Raw genomic sequence first — 20,145 nt, 5'->3', positions numbered from 1 at the left:
GCAAGTGATGATCGTAGATCTCTGGTGGTTTTTAAAGGATGATTTTAGATGGCAGTGACTTTAGAACCAACAGTTATACAGAACAAATATTACTTTTTGTAGCACCATCATTCATTCATTCATTCATTCATTCATTCATTCATTCATTCATTCATTCATTCATTCATTCATTCATTCATTCATTTGGCAAACACTTATTATATGCTTGCTATGTGATAGGCACTGTGTTAAACTCTGGGGGTACCAAAAAAAGGCAAAAACAATGCCTGCCCTCAAGGAGTTTACATTCTAATTAGGGAGATAAGTTGTAATGCCACCTTAGAGGAGAAGGCTCTAACAACTGGGGGTAGGGTGGGGAGGATGACCAAGAAAGTCTGTCTTCAGAAAAGTAGCATTTTAGCTGAGACTTCAAGAAATCAATGCATCCTAAGAGGTGAAGGGGAGGAGGGAGGGCTTATCAGGGATAGGGGACAGTCAGTGTAAAGGCAGAAGGATCACTGGGTATTGAAGACTAGTGAGAGAGACAGTATGGCTTAATTATGGAGCATATGGAGGGAGGCAATGTGAAAGAAGATTGGAAAATCAGTCAGGGGTCAGGTAGTGAAGAGCTCTAAATGCTAGAGGAATTTATAATTCATCTTAGAGATAATAAGGAACTGCCTGAGTTTATTAAGTAGGCAGAGGTGGCATGGTCAGACTTGAATTTTAGGAAAACCATTTTAGTAGCTGGGGAAGATGGGCAGGAGTGTAGAGAAACTTGAAGCTGGAAGACTAATTAAAAGGCATATTTGTTTTTGTTTTCCATTGGACGGGTGAGGTGGGAGGGAGAGAAAAGAAATGCTTGTTAATTGAAAAAAAATTAAGAATAAAAAAGGCTGTTGCAATGGTCCAGTTAAGGGAAGATCAAGACTAAAGTGGTAGCTGTATAGACAGAAGGGGTTTTATAAGAAAGATATTGTGGAGAAAGAAAAAAGATTTGGCAACCGATTAGATATTATTGGGTAACGAAGAAGGAGGAAGTGATGATGACATTAATGTTATTAATTTGGGTGACTAGAAGAATGGTGATTCCCTCAACAGTATTGGGGGAGTTTAGAAAAGGGATAATATAAGATAGTGCCCCAGTTAGGACTAGATCCTGAAAGTAAATCGAGCAGGGTAGGGGTCAGGGATGATCTTGAAGCATCCATAGGTTGTATAAGAGTGCAAGGTTATTAAAGCCTTTATTACAACAACCCTGTGGGTTTGGTAATTCCAGGACTGTTATGTTCATTTTATAGAGGAGGAACCCAAGATTCAAAGAGGGGAAATCGTGTGCCCATGGGTGAGCACAATGCTAGATGTTGTCTGTCTAGGAAGCCTTAGAGCCGAGACTGGAATTGAGGTACTCATGTTAGGTCTAATGTGCTATACATGTGTCTGTAGAAGTTTCCCTTTAGATAGCTCAGATAGCTGGGGATGTTGGTTGGCTGGAGGCAGCAAGGACCTCTCTCTCCTTGTATGTATGTTGATGGCTCCTGCCAGGATTAGAGGCAAATGTACTAGGCTTTGGATGCACACAGTAGGTTGCACATTAACAGAGGAAAGGAGCCGATGGGACCTTAGCCATCCCTGCCAACCCCTCTATGTACTCCATTTCAGGGTTCACTTCTAGAAGAGTGGCTCAGCGATGTCGTGCGGTCAGTCTACGTGCCCAAACTCAATGGTATGGAGTGTTTGTCATTCTCATCTTGCTTTCCAGCTCGATGTTCCTATCCTTTTAGCTTGTTGCTGCTATTTAAGGCTCTGTCCCACTGTTCCTTCACCACCAGCGCTATCACAAGTGCATTTTATATGAATTAATCAGCACATTCTGGGGTTGATCTCTTTTTAAAAGGCAGTTTCTTAAGTGATTGTACTAACTCAATTCTTGACCCACAACCCATAGTTGAATAAGACCAGTGGGATCTCTCCTGAGACTCCCAACTCTGCCTCCTCACACAGGCAGGATCTACCTTCTGGCGATTGGTCCATCAACACAAATTAATTATGTACTTCTTATATGCTAGGAACTGTGATAGATGTAAAATTGATAGATGTAAAAGGTGAAAGTGAAATGGTTATGATGTAATACTATTGTGCAATAAGAAATGATGAGCTCAATGATCTTAGAAAGGCATGGAAGACTTATGTGAAATAATGAAGAACAAAGTGAGCAGAACCAAGAGAACACTGTATACAGTAACAGAAATATTGTTTTAAGGATGACTTTGAGTGACTAAATCATTTTGACTATTATAAATACACAAATTAGAAATAAAGGACATATGAAGAAAGGCGTTATCTGCATCCATAGAAAGAACTGATAAATAAAAGTATATAAGGAGTAACGATACACATATATGTATATCTATATATCTCTATATACACCTATTTGTGTCTCATGGTAGCCATCTCTAGGGTAGGGTGGGGAGAAGGAAAAAAGGGAAAATATGTACATACATAGCTATATACAGAATATATACATTTGAACAAAAGGTATTTTGTGGAGAGAGGGTATAACAAGGGGAGTTGGGGGAGGAGGAGGTTCAAGGAAGTTCTCATGAAGAAAGGGGGCTTGAACTAAATCTTGAAGGCAACAAGGGATTCTAAAGGTAGATATGAAAAGCTATTACATTCTAGGAAAGTAGGACACCAGTGTAAATGCGTGGAGATAGGAGTTATAGATCTCTGTGTGGGGATATTGAGTAAGATAGGATGGCTATCTTTTTTTTTTTTTTTTTTGTGAGGCAATTGGGGTTAAGTGACTTGCCCAGGGTCCCACAGTTAGTAAGTGTCAAGTGTCTGAGGCCAGATTTGAACTCAGGTCCTCCTGACTCCAGGGTTGGTACTCTATCCGCTGTGCCACCTAGCTGCCCTGATGGCTATCTTTTTAATCCTATCAACAAGACAAAATGGAAAGCACAGAAATCACATATAAGGGAGCTAAGGGCAGGTCAATGGATAGAGCTCTGGGCCTAGAGTTAGGGAGATCTGAGTTCAAATCTGACCTCAAGCACTCACCAGCTGTGTGACTTTTGCTTTAATCTACTGGAGAAGGAAATGGAAAACAACTCCTTTATCTGTCAAGAAAACTTCATATAGGGTCACAAAGAGTCACATGTGACTGAACGATTGAACAAGAAAGGATACAAGACATAATATCACTGTGGGCTGTGATCACAAATTTGAGTCCTGCTCCCCACTCCTAAACAGCAGAGTTGAGGTCTTTCTCAACTTCTGTCTCAGGTGTCTGGTCTCAGAGTCACGAGAAAAAGGGAACTCTTGGTGTTTCATTTTAGACATTGCCTATACATTTATGCATAACATACAAATATGGCCCGTGGTGGATAATTGTTGGTAGCTGACCCTAATTTGGGGGTGGGAGCTACATGTTCTCCTCTGAATTTATGTGTTCACTTCCTCTCATTGACAGCTCCTATACTATCAGAGGGGCTAAGTGGATCCCAGGTTTCACACAGCTTCCTTTACTTCTGCAGGAAGACAGAGATTCCCCTTAAAATGGCACTAACCCGGGGCAGCTAGGTGGCACAGTGGATAAAGCACTGGCCCTGGATTCAGGAGTACCTGAGTTCAAATCCAGCCTCAGACACTTGACACTTACTAGCTGTGTGACTCTGGGCAAGTCACTTAACCCCCACTGCCTTGCAAAAAAAATGGCACTAACCCATTAGGATGGCATGATCTCTGAGTCATATCTCCAACAGAGGGATGAGTTATGTTGAGTTAGCTACACTCATTGCATTTGGGCTCAAGGTCATAGACTGTGGTCCACACTGTGTCTTTTGGACAGAGCAAAACTAAGCAATTACCACCGTAGGCATCAAGCGCATGACCTTGGGCTCCTTTGTATACAGTTCTAATCCACTGGACCAACTGGTCACAGAATCATGTTAATGATAACATCTCTCACTTACATTACTTTGTGGCTCTGAGTTGAAAGCACCTTGCAAACAATCACCTCTTATATCCTCCTTGTGAAATAAGGTGGGTGGTGTGATTTGTTCCCATTTTACAGAAGAGGAAACTGAGGCCTACAGAAGGAAATTGGCTGACCTGAAGCCATTCAGAGAATCAGTGGAGAGTCAGGAAAAGGATCTGTCTTCTCCTAAGGCCTCTGACAATTATTCTAATGTCTTATATTCTGATTTCTTTACAGTGGATTTGGAAGTAGGCATCCCTCTGCCCAAGATCCTCAACATAAACTTTGCAAATGCTGCTCTGGAGATTATTGATGTAAGTAAGGCCTTGAGAATTGATTTCACCTGTATGGGCTTTTCATGTTACTTTAGAGAGCAATACCTCACGATCTACCCTTTGCCATAGTTTGGGTAGGGCAGTGGCTAGATTGCAGGATTTGGAATCAGGACAGACTAGTTGTGAGACTGTGGTCAAGTCACTTAACCTTTCTTTGTCTCTGTTTCCTCATCTGTCAAATGAGAATAATTGTATATACCTCCTTGGGTTGTTGTGAAGATTGAACAAATTCACATACGTAAAGTGCTTTGCAAACCTTCCGCTCCATAAATTCTAGCTGTTATTATTAGCTATTCTTTTTGATTACTCCTTCATTTTCTCTTTTGATCTTCATAATAGCCATGACCTGAGGTAGGCAGACCAAGGCAGGAATCATTGTTCTCATTTTATAGATGGGGATAGTAAAGGGAACATCCTTTATAAACCTTAAAGGATGACACAACTGTGATGTTATCATCATTATTATTATTACAGTTTCTGCATCAGAAAGAAAGTTGGGCTTGGCATCAAAGTACTTGGTTTAAAATCTTGGCTTTGGGCAGTCTAATTAACGTTCTGACCTGTAAATGAGGAAGTTAGATTAGAGTCTCTCTCAAGTTTTTCCCCAGCTCTAAATATTGTGATACCGTTAACAACGATAATCAGCAAATACATATTCAATAATAACAATAATAATAATAATAACAATATCAGGGTCACGTACCTGGTAAGTAACAGCCAGGACTTGAATCTAGGTCTCTCAGGAGAAGTATATGTTCTTTCAGCAGCTACCATGACCCTGGTCCTGTGCTAGGCACAGTGGGGGGGGGGAGGCAGAATCTGAGAAAGAGAAGAAAGGGAACCAGTCAAAATTACTGGATTAATTTATTGGAGTCATTTAATAAACATTTCCTGAGTGCCTCTTATGTAATGGGGAATGCTGTGGGTGGGGTGGTGGTCCCAGAAATGACTAAGGCACAGTGCCTGTTATCACTAAGTTAATAATCTGTTGAAGGGTAGATGAAAATGTGTCTGGGAATAGGGCAGGGAAATTTAATGGCTCTATATTTAATTTATCCTTCCAGAATGCTGTCTTGCTGACTGTGGCTTCACGAGGATGAGGGGATGGAGGAATTTCCAGGGCTCTGGTACTTTCTGAAGATACAGGTGAAGCCCTCGAGCCTTCCTGGTTTCCTCTTATTCTGATTTTCTTGTGGGCCTTAGAGTAGATAAAAAAAAAAAATCAATCCACGGGTCCTGGGCTGGCCCTTCCTGGTCCTGTGAGCCTTCGGCAGTGGTGATCCAACCAGCTCACTCAGGGTTCTTCCCCAGGACAGTCTTTTAGGACATGGGGTCCAGTTGGGAGAGCATTCAGGGTCTACCCCTGCATGTGCTCTTACTTCAATAAAGGATTCTACTATTTCTGCATTCCCTGGCTGATTTTTTTTCCTGACCATACCTAGTTCTCTTGCTTCTATTCTTCCCTTCCTGGTAATCCAGTAACAGGATTTGGAGGCTGGGATGAGGATGTCCAGGTTCTGTACTGACCTCCGATGATATGGTCGTTTTTTGAGGGAAAATAACATTATCCTGGGGCAGCTAGGTGGTGCAGTGGATAGAGAATTGGCTTGGAATCATGAAGACTCACCTTCAAGAGTTCAAATCTGGCCTCAGACACTTTACTAGCTGTGTGACCCTGGACAAGTAACTTAACCATGTTTGCTTCAGTTTCTTTATCTGAAAAATGAACTGGAGAAGGAAATGGTAAACCACTCCAGTATCTTTGCCAAGAAAAACTCAAATGGGACCACTAAGAGTTGGACATGACTGAAACTACTGAGAGTATTAGGCTTGGATAATAATAATAACAACAACAATAAAACGTATAATTTCAAAGTCATATTTAGTTTGGGCAGTTGTGTGTGTATGTTGTGGGGGCAGGGTAGCAGATTTACTTTTCTTGAAGAGAACAGGTTTTCAACATGGAGAGCAAAGGATAACTGTTAATGTAACTGAGGTCTCTTGGGTGGTCGTATTTCAATCTTTCAATATGAACACAACCTTCTGTTGACACAACCCTTTCATGCCCTAGTAGATGGATGGTTTTTATGAGAGACTGTGTCAAAAAATAAGATAAAACAAAACCCAAAAACCCTCACAAAAATCATCATTGTGCAGCCAAGGTGCAAATGGTGATGAGCCTTCCTGAATGTAGCTGATGGTGTTGGACAGTAGACCCACATTCTATCAAAGGGCCTATACTCAAAGCCTTCCCAGGTCGGAGGGTCCTGCTAGAATTTATGTTTCCCTTTCACCGTCATGGGGAATTCCCTGCATGTCCTCCATGAAGAGGAATCAGAAGACGATTTTAGCAGCAGGAATGATCATGTGACTGAGAATAATACTCTTGTGTTTCTAATAAAGGGTTGGCACAAATGTAGGATTTAAATAGCTGCCAAGAGCTTTAAGTAGTTTCCCATAAGACTCATGATAACCCTGTGGGGTAGATTCTACAGATAGAACTGTCTCCATTTTAAAGATGAGAACATTGAAACCCAGAGATTGTAGGTCACTTGCTGGTACAAAGGGAACCAGCATGTTTAAGTGAACAGACTTACAGGACATTTTTTGGATCCCATATTACATTTTACATGGATAAATAAATACCTGGTAACATTAAGAGTACAATGTAAAATCTAAAGAAATAAACATTACCTATATACAATTCAATTATAAAATAGATCACAAAGAAACATTATGATGCATTGTACATAGTTACATAAATTAGTAAAGAGACACAATTGCTTTTACTAGTCTCAAGAGCTCATTCTGAGTTCTGCCTAATTCCTGTTATTTCTTCCCTGGATATGCCTCTGCCTGTACTCCATCTGATGGTACAGAAACTCATACCTACCATAAACTTCTTTTTCTTTTCTTTTCTTTTCTTTTTTTTTTTTGGTGAGGCAATTGGGGTTAAGTGACTTGCCTAGGGTCACACAGCTAGTAAGTGTTAAGTTCCTGAGGCCAGATTTGAACTCAGGTCCTCCTGACTCCAGGGACCGTGCTCTATCCACTGCACCACCTAGCTGCCCCTGTACCATAAACTTCTTCATCAGACTGGCATACCTTGGACTTATTTGGTAATTTAGATAAACACAATGACATAACCCAGTAGACCAGGGAGCCTGCTTCTGTAAGACAGGTCTCCCTTTATATAAATTTGCATTAAGCAAATTAAACTTTACATAAAGAATTCTGAATGAAATCTGCACCCCACAAAACCGCCTATATTAACTTTAATGTATGGTACTATTCTCTCTGTCTCTCTTTCTTTCTCTGTCTCTGTCTGTCCCTCTCTCCATCTCTCTGTCTCTGTTTCTCTGTCTCTCTGTCTCTCTCTGTCTCTCTGTCTGTCTGTCTTTCTGTCTCTCTCTCTCTCTGCTCCTGCCCCTTAGCTAGGCACTATGCCTCTCACCCCTGAACCCTTCCACCAAAACCAAAACCAAACCTTAAAAAATACCCTCTAAGTGAAAGAAGACGAACTGATTCAGGGAGAGACTGCTGCCCGGGCAGATTGGGGGCGTGGCTGCCGAGAGAGAACCCCGTGTCCTGCCCCCGTGTAGCTGTCTCATCCCCTTCTGTTGTGTACTCTGTAGTATTTTATGATTATAAAATCACTTTTCATCTATGACTTCATTTGATTTCTGAAAGGGAAATAAATAGGGGTTGTTATACCTATTTTTACAGATGAACAAACGGGGGCTTGGCTTTGTGGTATAGGTAAATTATTTCATTTCCTCCAGGCACTTTTATAGTACCAAGGAGAATGACCCTGAATCCGTTTTTCTACACAGGATGCCATTGTTGTCCAAGGCTCTAGGGATTCCCGGGTGGGAGGCTCAGAGGAGATGTCAGACTGGGTTGGCTTCTGGGGTTAGGATCGGCTCTCTGGGCGTTCTGACCACTGGTTTCTTGGCTCTTGACAGTATCTCTGACAAATGGCTTTCCTGACTCCTCCCCCTCCAGTGAAGGGGAACTCACAAACTCCCAAGGCAACTCAGTCCGCTTCAGGAAAGCTCTCATTGGGATGAAGTCTTTCCTTAGCAAGCCCAACTTAGTCCGTGTGCTACTTCCATGCCTTGCTCCCAGTTCTGTCCCCTTTGGGCCAAGGAGAACAAGTACAGCCCGACTTTTCCTGAGGACTACAATGTCCCTGCTGAGGCTCCCCCCCCACCCCCAGGCTAACCATTCCCAGTGTCTTCAGCGAATGCTTTCACCATGCTTTCCTCCTTGGGGTATACTCTAAGTTGCCTGTGTTGCCCCTTACCTGTGGTGCTCAGGACTGAACACATCACTCTAGTTGTGATCTGACCAAGGAAGAGTTCTATATTCTGAGGTTCCGTCCAGCTTTAAAATTCTATGTTCATCATTTGTCCAGCATTGACTGTCTTCTGAGGTTTCCTGGAGATCTAATATTCTCTGATTCTTTAATTAAAAAAAAAATGAATGAATACCAGAGAGGGACAGACAGAAAGAGAGATACAAAACAGATAAGAGAGAATAGAGAGATGAGATAAAGATAAGATATGAGATGAGAGTGAAAGTGAGAGAGAGAGAGAGAGAGAGAGAGAGAGAGAGAGAGAGAGAGAGCATTTCCCCAAAGTAGAACAGAAAAGGAGGGTTATATGTGAAAGAATTCATCTCTATTACATGTACTTTGGATGATAGATGCACATTCTCTCAGCTCTATCAGGCAAAAAATTATATAATAAACTCAGCACATTACTTTCCAAAGCTTGTTTTGCTTGTTTGTATTTCCTTCTGAACTTCTTTTATTATCTTCTGCGCATTAAAAATGCTTCAACCGCCCTCTTTTCTATTTGTTCTCTTTTCTGATTCTAAGGTTCTAGATTTCAGAAATTTCCCTCCCAAACATGTTGCATTCCCTTTTGGTTTTCCTTCCCTGAATCCCACCAGGACGATTTATAGGTTTCAGATATTGAGACCATCTAATGCAATCCCCTCATTTTATAGAGGAAGAAGAAACTGAGGTCCAGAGAAGCAGTTAGGTAGTAGAGTGGGTAGAGACCCATGTTTGGAGTCAGGAAGCCCTAAGTACCAATAGATCATCAATAAACATTTATTAAGGGCCTTCTCTGTGCCAGCCACTGTGCTAAGCACCAGGCATAGAAAAAGATGCATGTAATTGTATGTAATGTAACTGAGGTCTCTTGGTTAGTCATACTTTAATCCTTCCTAGATTTCCTGTCAGTTCCTGCCCTCAAGGAATTTATTATCTAAAAGGGGGGGGCAACACCCAAATAAATATATAAAAAGCAAGTTATATACAGGATAAATAGGAAATTCTGCCTCTGACACTTCCTAGCTGTGTGACTTTGGGCAAGTCACTTAAACTCTCTCAGCCTCAGTTTCCTAATCTGTAAAATGAGAGGGTTAGACTCAATAACCTCTAAAGTCCCTCCAAGTGCTAAATCCTGTGCTACTGTGAAGTTACACTTACTCTAACTTTAAATCTTGTTCTCTTTTCCCCACACCATGCCACCTAATGATGCTGATGAAGTCAATGATAACCTAACATTCTCTCCAGAGGCAAACATGATGTTTGAAGAGAAGTGAGGATTCACAGGGAAGCTCTTCAGTCACTTCTGTTGTAAAGTAGCTCCGGTGTTTCTCTCACGAGGGCTGAAAACCGGATTCGATTTTGCAAGAACTGCTTGGAAAAAGGGGTTGTTCTGACTCTAGGCATTGTGGATTGCAGATTGTAATCTCCAGTAGCCTAAGTGGCTTGAGCCTATCCTGGGAGGAGGGTTGGCGCCTTTATCCGAGCTAATCTTCAGGAAAGATCCTTGGTGTTAGGCAGAAGCCTGGAGGAATGTACTCCAAACCCAAGCTTATTCTTATCAGGGCCATCAGAGGCTCCATGAGTCCCAATGGTGTGTACTGGATGGAATCTGGTTGATTCTCACCTTGGCAGTCTGTAGTGGTCACTGTTATATAAGAGGACAAAGCAATACCTCCCAGATATTGCCACCTTGGTGCATTTAATGAGCATGGGAGAATTCAAGAGCTGGACAAGACCCTGGAGATTTAAGATCACCAAAGGGCTTCAATTTTTTTTTGGTTGGGCAATGAGGGTTAAGTGACTTGCCCAAGGTCACACAGCTAGTAAGTGTCAAGGGTTTGAGGCCGGATTTGAACTCAGGTCCTCCTGACTCCAGGGCCGGTGTTCTATCGCGCTTCAATTTTGATTGGCACTCTCCAAAGAGGATTTAGGCAGGAGAAAATTTCAAGGGACAAAAGGAGGAGGTAGTAGTTATAGCTCTTAATAAAACATACCTATCTTAGGTCATCCTGGGGCAAGTGATTTCACCTTTCTGAGCCTCAGTTTCCTCAGCTGTAAGATGGAGAAAATAGTGTTTGCATTATTATCTCATAGTTTTTATTCCTGATTGCAACTACCCCAGCTGGCTGCAAGGAGAGCACTTTGTAGAATTTTGAGGGGTGATCATTATCATCATCATTATCACGCAACTGTGGTGCCATAGCTGCCTGATCTTCTCTGCATCCTTAGAAGAGTAGCAGGACAGGGCTTATGCATTTCACTGAGAGGAAACTGACATTCAGAAAAGGGAAATGACTGTTTAAGGTCACATGGTAATTGGCATCATTGACTCATCTGGGATCTAACTCTTCACCTAGTGTATTTTCCTACTGCTTAGTGTACTGCTCAATTTCATATCATCTCTTGGAGGAGGAGCCTTGCATTTGGATAGAGAAGGAGAAATTTTTCTAATTAGGAATCAGGAGTCTAGAGTTTTCTTGGATAATATACTAGGAGGGCTAATATTCAGAGAGAAAATAAATAGATATACAGATGATTAATAGAGGAATGGAGTGCCAGGCATGAAGTAAAGAAGACCTGAGTTCAAAATTCAGCCGCAGACACTTGCTGTGTGACCCTGGGAAAGTTACTTAACCTTTGCCCAAGTTTTCTTAACTGTAAAATGGTCATAGTAATAGGACCTACCTCCCAGATGTGTCGTGAGGATCAAATGAGAAACGAATTGTAAAGCTCTTAGCATAGTGTTGAGCCTGTAGTAAGCACTATGTGAATGTTAGTTATTATTATTGTCAAAGGCTGGAGCTGAACTGATTAATGGTAGGGGCTAATTTTCTACTTACCTGTTTGTACTCCCTGTGCAGTTGACTTATTTGGTATTGATTTTCCTCATTTGGGTGATCTGGTCAGCATGGGTTCCTAGAAAGAGTCTTTGTCTTACAGTTAGAAGGTCTTAGTCTGAGGCTTTGCTGTGTGATTCCAAACTTTTAATCTCTTGTCCTGGTTTTATCATTCACTGCTGTGTGACTTTGACCTCTCTGGGCACCAGTTTCCTCATTTGCAAAATGTGGGTGTTAGACTGGATCATCTCTAAGGTTCTTTCTAGCTTTAGAGCTGGGGCTAGGTGGCTGAGTGGATAGAGTACTAAGATTAGAGTCAGGAAGACTTGTGTTTAAATCTGAAAAGACTAGCATCATAATTCAGTAATAGCCTTATCACTATCACCATTCAAATCATTAATGATATCATCGCAATTAATATAAACCCTTCCTTTTCAAAGAAAAATCATCACCATAAGGAACTTTATTATATTTCCAATCATTAATGACTATGTTATCAGCCCCATCTCTTAAATATTTTATTGATGTTCTTTATATATACATAATTGCCAGTTTCATATATTATGTTTTATTTATTTCTATATATTGTATTTCATTTATTTTTATATTTTATTTTGTATATTGTCACATTTCATATATTATATATTTTGTATATTGTCACTTACCATTGACTCCCACTTCCCCCAATAGAATCTTCCCTTGTTTCAAGTAAGGATAGTTATACAAAACAAACAATCCATTGGGAATGCCTAAAAACATGTCTAATTCTGTACCTTTAGCCCATTATCTCTCTGCTAAGTGGAAGTCATATTTCACAGTCTTATAAAAATCTTGCTACCTCCAGCATGGCTCTTGTCTAAGTGTCCTTTGGTCTGGGTTCAGATGCTCTTTGTATCTTTATTATCATTTCTTTTACTCCTGTCTCGACAGATCTTTCCCATATTTTGGCCATATCTTTCCCTCTTAATTACATCCTTTAATGGTTTAGAGATAATATGCTTAATTAGTTTTACTGCCATACTTTCTGTAAACCTGTTTTTCCCTCCACTACTTTTCATTTTACAAAACAATACTGTTCTGCATCTTCCACTATCTTCTTCCACAACATTTTACCAAATTTAACAGTTTAATATTTGAAAGTGGTCTTGATCTTGCTTGGCATATTTTCCCACCTGGCGAGGAGATTGAGTATTTACTAACTAGAATAGGCTTTCTTGGCTCTTTTGGTCTCCTCCTGATGGCTGCTTTATAAAAGTTAAAACTCTCTTGGGAAAGGTGATAATCTGTGTCAATGCCTGTTCTTTTATTTATTTGCCATGTTTGGTGCTACCATTTATTTAAATAAGTCAGATTGGAGTTGCTTTAATAGTATGCAATATCCTTTCTTATTTTCATTCTTTTTTACAATGTAGTATTGATTTTAATCTTTGAGAAGTCAATATTATACAAGTAGACTTGGAAATGGCTCTCTAAGCCATGTGAAAACCAAAATACTCAGAATCTATAGGAATTTGATCAATACAATGACCATAAATCCAGAGAACTGGATGATAATGGATTTAGGGTGTTGTTAATGATTTATCTATACCTATGTGTATGTATGTATATATACACATATACATGCATGCATCTATATATGTATATAGATACACAGTGCCAGGCACATAGTACTTAAATGTTTACTGAATTGGATCTCTATCCATTTTTGCTCGCTCCCTTCCTTCCTTCCTTCCTTCCTTCCTTCCTTCCTTCCTTCCTTCCTTCCTTCCTTCCTTCCTTCCTTCCTTCCTTCCTTCCTTCCTTCTTTCCTTCCTTCTCCTTTCTTCCTTCCTTCCCTCTTTCCCTTCCTTTCCTCCCCTCTCTGTCTGTCTGTCTGTCTTTGTCTCTGTCTCTCTCCCCTAGTCTATCTATTATTATACAGCCAATAGAGTTTTTTTTTATTTTTTGGCTTGGCCATGCATATTTGTTACAAGAAATTAATCTCTTGTTTTTCTTTTGTGCCCCTAGGGGGTGGGAGGGAGGAGAAAATAGAAAATAAGCTAGACAATGGAATAAATATCATTGGAAGGGACTGGGATGGAGGAAATAGTTACATTGGTTGACTACAATATCAAAATATATGGTACCTACTCTGCTGGGTATTGTGAAGAAAATTTTCTGTCAAGTTCATGGTACTATATAGAAACTATATAGAGATTTCTACTTATTTAAAAAATACAAAGGTAGGTGGTGGTGGTGATAGAGATAGCAAATGTTGCGTGCATTTTTATATGACGTTATTGAGTTATTAGTTTTATTTAATAATTTTATTTAATCTCATTACAAAAGACCTTTTACAAAATGGGAGTAATCTGTAAATGTATATAATGTAAAAACAAAACACATTAAATAAAACAAAGTGACAGAAAAGAAAAAAAATCACTCCCATATTGGTGACAAGTTGCTTCCTATTAGAATATAATGAGTTTCATTTTGGGGGCAAACATTCCTTGGGGCTTTCACTTCTACCATTTCCTGACTTTTTTAAAAGAAATTATTCATGATACAAAGATATGATTCTTTTGTATAGGCTATGAAACTCTGGTCATTCTTATTTCTTGCTCCCAAATGACAAATTTCCAACATATATCTTGGACTCTTTCCCAGGTGTACCTTTGTACTGAGGTTATCATGTGTTTAGTGCATGTCAATTTTTTTTTGTGGGGAAGTTATCATTAAAAATTTTTAAATTTATTTTTTTGTGGGGCAATGGGGGTTAAGTGACTTGCCCAAGGTCACGCAGCTAGTAAGTGTCAAGTGTCTGAGGCCGGATTTGAACTCAGGTACTCCTGACTCCAGGGACCGTGTCTATCCACTGCACCACCTAGCTGCCCCAAAGTTATCATTTTTTAAATAGAATTTCTGTACTTCCTAATTGCAACAGATATTGGCACATTATCCACAATTATCTTCATGTCTTTTGGGTAATACTACAATATTACAAGGTGAGATGACGCAAAATATCCTATGAAATTGTGCTTCCTATTACCTTTGGATCCAACTAGAACCAACCCCATCAGCTCCTACATTTACCTCTCCTAGATGAACCTTTGACCCATCCTTTCATTTAGTTACAAGTTACTTTTCATCTTCTTTTCCACTTACAGGGAAAATGTTAAGATTGCTAAGATTCCCTTCTTCTATTAGTGTGCCCACTGCATAAGGATCTCATCTTTATAGGGTTAATAGTTAAGGTGATATTTATAGACATCATAAGAACTATGTGATCATTTGAGTCCTGTATTCTCTCTCGCACCATTTCCCAACATCATTGTAGAAGGAAAAGGAGGGGGAGGGTTACCCAGAACTGAAGATCATTCTGTATTTTTCTTTATTTCATAAGTTCTTGCTGCAAAAACATTCATTCCTTAGCAGTGAGCTTGCTGGTGATGACCCTTCACAAAATAAGTCTAAATATTTTTTATCTCCCTTTCAGAGGAGGGCAAGCTGAAGTCCAGAAAGGATGACATATGACAGTCAGTAACTAGCTGGGTCAGGACCAGAATACAGGTCTCTTAACTTACAGGTAATTTCTTTCCACCCTTCCAGTTTGTGAGTGTAGTGTGACCATGTTTGAGCTTGACTAATGAGGACAAAAGAGACTGCAGCTGGGGAATCCCCTTTAGGGGTTCTACTAGGGTAAGGAGCTGGATATTCCAGGAAGGGTGCTGGACCCCCAAAGGGAGTAGGGTGTGGCCAGAGGGAAAGACCCAATCAAGAAAAATGGTTAGACCAAAGAGAACAGAAGGAAGGCCAGAAGGAATCTCTGACCAGCAGTATAGCTTTGAAAGTTACATGTTAGGGGGCAGCTGGTGGTGCAGTGGATAAAGCACTGCCCTGGATTCAGGAGGACCTGAGTTCAAATTTGACCTCAGACACTTGACACTTACTAGTTATGTGACCCTGGGCAAGTCACTTAACCCTCATTGTCCTGCTTCCCCCCCCCCAAAAAAGGTTACATGTTGAATTTATTACATATTTAGAAAGAAAGAAAAGAAAGTTACACATAGTAGAAATTCACAGTTTCATTTACAATCTTTTTCTGTCTTACTATGTATATGAAAATGTTCATTTTATTTGATGTTCATGAAATTCAGAAGAAGAAAAGTAAATGGCTAGGCTCTGCTGTAACATTGTCAAAAGTGGGAGAATGATTTAGGATGTGGTTTAGCAAAGTAATATTGTGACCTGAATAAGGAGAGAGAAGGGGATTGAGGGGTGAAAATGGATTATAGCCCTTGATTTACTGTTTGATTCTAAGCAAAATTTTGGCCTCACTTTCCTAATCTGTAAATTAAGAGATGTTTGGATCAGATGTTTTGTTCCACTTTAATTATTCTAATGTCAAAGGCTTCTTCTGATTGATGTTATTCTTTAAAAAAAGTTTTATTGTTCTTTGTTTTACACTGCAATAGTTTCCTCCTTAATACCCTTCCCCCCCCCTTTTTTTTTGCGGGGCAATGAGGGTTAAGTGACTTGCCCAGGGTCACACAGGCTAGTAAGTGTCAAGTGTCTGAGGCTGGATTTGAACTCAGGTACTCCTGAATCCAGGGCCACTGCTTCATCCACTGCGCCACCTAGCCCGCCCCCCCTTTCCCATTTAATCCTTTTTTAAAATTAAATTTTTTTTATAAAGACACGGTTTTTTTTTTTGTTTTTTGTTTTTTTTTTGGTGAGGCAATTGGAGTTAAGTGACTTGCCTAGGGTCACACAGCTAGTAAGTGTTAAGTGTCTGAGATTGGATTTGAACTCAGGTCCTCCTGAATCCAGGGCCGGTGCTTTATCCACTGCGCCACCTAGCTGCCCCTTCAAAGACACGTATTTAAAAATACAAGACAATTGACACAGCAACAGTATCGGATAGCATATACTGTATTCCACATCTGTGGTCCTCACCTCTTTACTGAGAAGAGGTTGCTGTTTCCTTATCAGTTCTCTGGGATCAATATCATCCATTACAGAGTTTGATTGCTTTGTGGCCTTGTTATCATTTGACATTATAGCCAATAGCATGCGTATTGTTCTGGCCTTCTTTGCTCTGTGTCACTTTCATAAAATTTTCCCGTTTCTCCTGAATTCTTCATTTTCTTAATTTTCTTAAAGCTCTATTGTATTCACTTATATGCATGTGCCCCCAGGTCTGTTCAGTCACTCACCAAGCATAGATGACCATTTGTTTCAATTTTTTTTTTGCTGGCGCCCATAGCGAGCAACTATTATGAATATTTTGTTATACATGGGACATTTCTTTCTGTCCTACTGACCTCATTGAGGAACACGCCAGTAGGAGAGTATTAGTTGAAGAGTATGAAACAATTCATTGACATTTTTTCACATAATTCCAAATAATTTCCAGAACAGCTGTACCAATCAATAGTTTCTACTGACAGTGTGTCAAAAGTATCTGATTATCCATAACCCTTCTAAATTAACTGTTGACTTTTTTATGAGCTTTTTGATTTGATTGGTGTGAGGTTAAATTCAGAATTGTGATCTGGAGTCATCTTCATAGGCTTATTGATTGGTTTGCTTTTCTTCTTTTGAAAATTGTTCATATCTTTTGGACACATTAATTAGGGGACATCTTTGATATTATATACCCTATGTTGTAAGGTTGGCTTCCAGCTCTGATACTCTGGAATTTTAACTGTGTTGGTGAGATAAGTCTTACTCAGAATCATGCATGATGCCTGTCACATAAGCATGTAACACAATTTATGGTGAACTGAATTAAGTCCTTAATTAATTTTGGGAAGTTTTGGCTGAGGAATGTCATTCCTCGTTCCACAATGGTGCTAGTGGATAGTTGCCTTTTAAGACTTGGCTTAACCAAGAACTGATTTTGGCTACTTTTAGTATTAGTAGACTCAGTTGTAAGAGGAATTCAGCTGCATTTGAGTTACTCCATAGTTGGACCATGTTTCTCTTATAGACATTACACATAAAATAAAAGCCAGCACTTATATCACATTTTAAGGTTTGTAAAATGCTTAGAAATATTATTTCATTTGATCCTCAAACAACCCTGAGAGTGGGCAAATTTATAATTAATTTATGAAACATTGGAATAGGGGCAGATAAACCTGGTTCTCTGGTATTTGTTGGAAAACCATAATTGGCAGCAGGAAAATGGGGCAATCAATGATACTTTCATAACCACAGAGGGTATAGATTCCAAGTGGCAAAAAGAATACAGAGCTAGACAGCAAGATGGGGGAATGGAATGGTGGAGAGGCTGGCAGCATGGGAAGGGGAAAGGGAAGGGGGGAGAAACAGAGAGTATTACTTACAGAACCATGGATTAGAATTGGAAGCACTAGACAGCATGGATCCAACAGAGTTGGGAGAGCTTGTTGAGAGCTTATTTTTCTAGTTTTTTTAAAATAATAGACCAACACCTGTCTGTGCCACCTTGTAGTTAGTTCATTAACATATCCAAATTATCTCAAAGTTATCGGTTAAACTTCAAAGTTGTTATGAGAACCTTTTTGATGTTCTGCTGGTCTAGAGCTATGGAGGTCTGGAATTTGTCTGGAATTTACATATCATAGGACTAGAATCCTGACAGCAGTGCCTAGATGACTTCTGCTGATTTTTCATATATCAGGATGTGTATTTAGGTTAATATACGACGTTTGTAATTGTGCTCCTTTGATTTTGGGACAGTTTGTATGTGACTTCCAAGTTCTCCTTCACAATCTTATTTCCTGCCTTATATCAGCAACTTACAAACTTACTATACTGAGAAGAAGGAAGTGGTGGTCAAGAAGACCAGAATGAGACACAATTTGAACACAGTAGGTATTCATTATTATCCTTATTTGACAGATGAGGAAACTGAGGGAGACGAGGGGTAAGTGACTTGCCAGGTTAGAAGAGCTGGTAAATGTTTGAGGTAGGAGTTTGAACTCTATAGGAATACTCTATCTATTGTGCCACCTAACTGGTAAGTGAGAAAAGTAAGGAAAGTTTGTCTCTTCCTTTTTCAGCGAGGAAATGGAGTAGAGAGAATAATTTATCGCAAGGTTTAAAATACTCAAAAGCTGGATGGGCCATTCTCCCAAAGGCATCTCAGACTGACCAGTATCTTGATTCCAGCTCATCTACTTTCCCTTTTAAGGACATTTCCATACTTTAAGTCTTTCAGGCTTAAATCCTCTGAGTTATTTCTGATGCCTTCCTCTTCTTCACTCCCCTTTTCCAATTCATTGTCATGTTATATTAATTATATCTGCATGTTGTATCTATACCTTCCTTTCCACTTTCACTTCTACCATCCTAGTTCAGGACTCCATTACTTCTCACTTAGACTATGTTGATATCCTATCAACTGGTTTCCCTGCTTTTACTCTCCCTCTACAATCCAGATTAATTTTCTTAATTCATAGTTCCAATCATTTCACCCCTCCTCTCTTCAAAACCTTTAATCATGCAAAATAGCTTTCAAAAAGTCCTCCATGTTCTATCTTCATCCTATCTTTCCAGCCTTATTTGTTAACTGCTACCTAGCTGGCGGGGGCAGCTAGGTGGTACAATGATAAAGCAACAAGCCTGGATTCAGGAGGATTCAATCTTCCCTGAGTTCACACTGGCTTCAGATACTTACCAGCTGTGTGACCCTGGGGTAAGTCACTTAACCCTGTTTGCCTCAGTTTCCTCATCTATAAAATGAGATGGAGAAGGAGATGGCACACCACTCCAGTATCTTTGCCAAGAAAACCCTCAGATGGGGTCATGAAGGGTTGGACACGACTGAAAATTACTGAACAACAACAATAACAACTATCTGGTACTTTCTCATTTACTCAGACCCATTCATTCACTATTTCTCAGACACATACCTTGCTTTCTAGTCTCCCTGCTTCTGCTCATACTGTTCCCCATGCTTGGAACTCATTATCCCAATCCCCTATCTTCACCTGCTGAAACTGTATACTTTTCAAATGCTACTACGCCTCTTAAATCCTTCCCTTAGCATTGTATTTGTACTTAGCAATACTATGTTGTAATATGCTTAATTGTGTTTCTATTTTATCCCACCTACTAGCTAAGAGATAATCCCTGAGGACAGGACTATGGTTTATTCATCCCTGTATCTCCTTGCAATAGGATAAAATGCAAACTTCTTAACCTGGAATTTATAGCCCTCTGGAATCTGGCTCTCATTTACCTTATTTACCGGCTTCTACCATTTCCTTTCATTCTCTTTGCCTCCCAACTTGCACTAGACTAGCAGCTGTTGCCTAATTTTTGCCCTCCTCTCTCCCACCCCCACACATTCTCAGAGGCCATGTTCCTCTCCTCTTCAGTTCCATGTATTATTTATGAAAGCTGCCCCTGCACATGGGACAAACTCCTTCCTCATCACTATGGGCTAAAGTCCTTCTCTTCTTTCAAGGGCCAGATTAGGTGCAGCCTTCTGGATGAAGTGTTCCCTGATCTCCCCAGGTGAAAGCAATTTCTCCCTTATCCAGTTTTGCTAGTCATCAGACAGTTGTTGATCTTATTTTTATTGTTGCCATTTCAAAAATATTATTTATTTATTTATTATTTTTTTATGTAAAAATTGTTGCCCTTTAAAAAAATCAACTTAATTTCTGAATATACCCCTCTCTTGTTCCCAATCAGCAA

The 20,145-nt window shown here is 39.9% G+C and overlaps 1 protein-coding gene across 1 annotated transcript in view; it reads left to right on the top strand.

The window, feature by feature from the left end:
* Positions 1-5,396, top strand: part of BPIFB3 (BPI fold containing family B member 3) — a 32,517-nt gene extending 27,121 nt beyond the window's left edge. Inside the window, exons 13-15 of the mRNA XM_043980794.1 lie at positions 1,642-1,705; positions 4,199-4,275; positions 5,361-5,396. Coding sequence (XP_043836729.1) covers positions 1,642-1,705; positions 4,199-4,275; positions 5,361-5,396 — 177 coding nt within the window. The remainder of the gene's footprint in view (positions 1-1,641; positions 1,706-4,198; positions 4,276-5,360) is intronic.
* The last annotated feature ends 14,749 nt before the right edge of the window (positions 5,397-20,145 follow it).

Source organism: Dromiciops gliroides, chromosome 2, assembly GCF_019393635.1.
Source record: "Dromiciops gliroides isolate mDroGli1 chromosome 2, mDroGli1.pri, whole genome shotgun sequence".
Taxonomy (NCBI): domain Eukaryota; kingdom Metazoa; phylum Chordata; class Mammalia; order Microbiotheria; family Microbiotheriidae; genus Dromiciops; species Dromiciops gliroides.
Note: the sequence above shows the minus strand (reverse complement) of the source record. Positions and strands in the feature narration are given on the sequence as shown.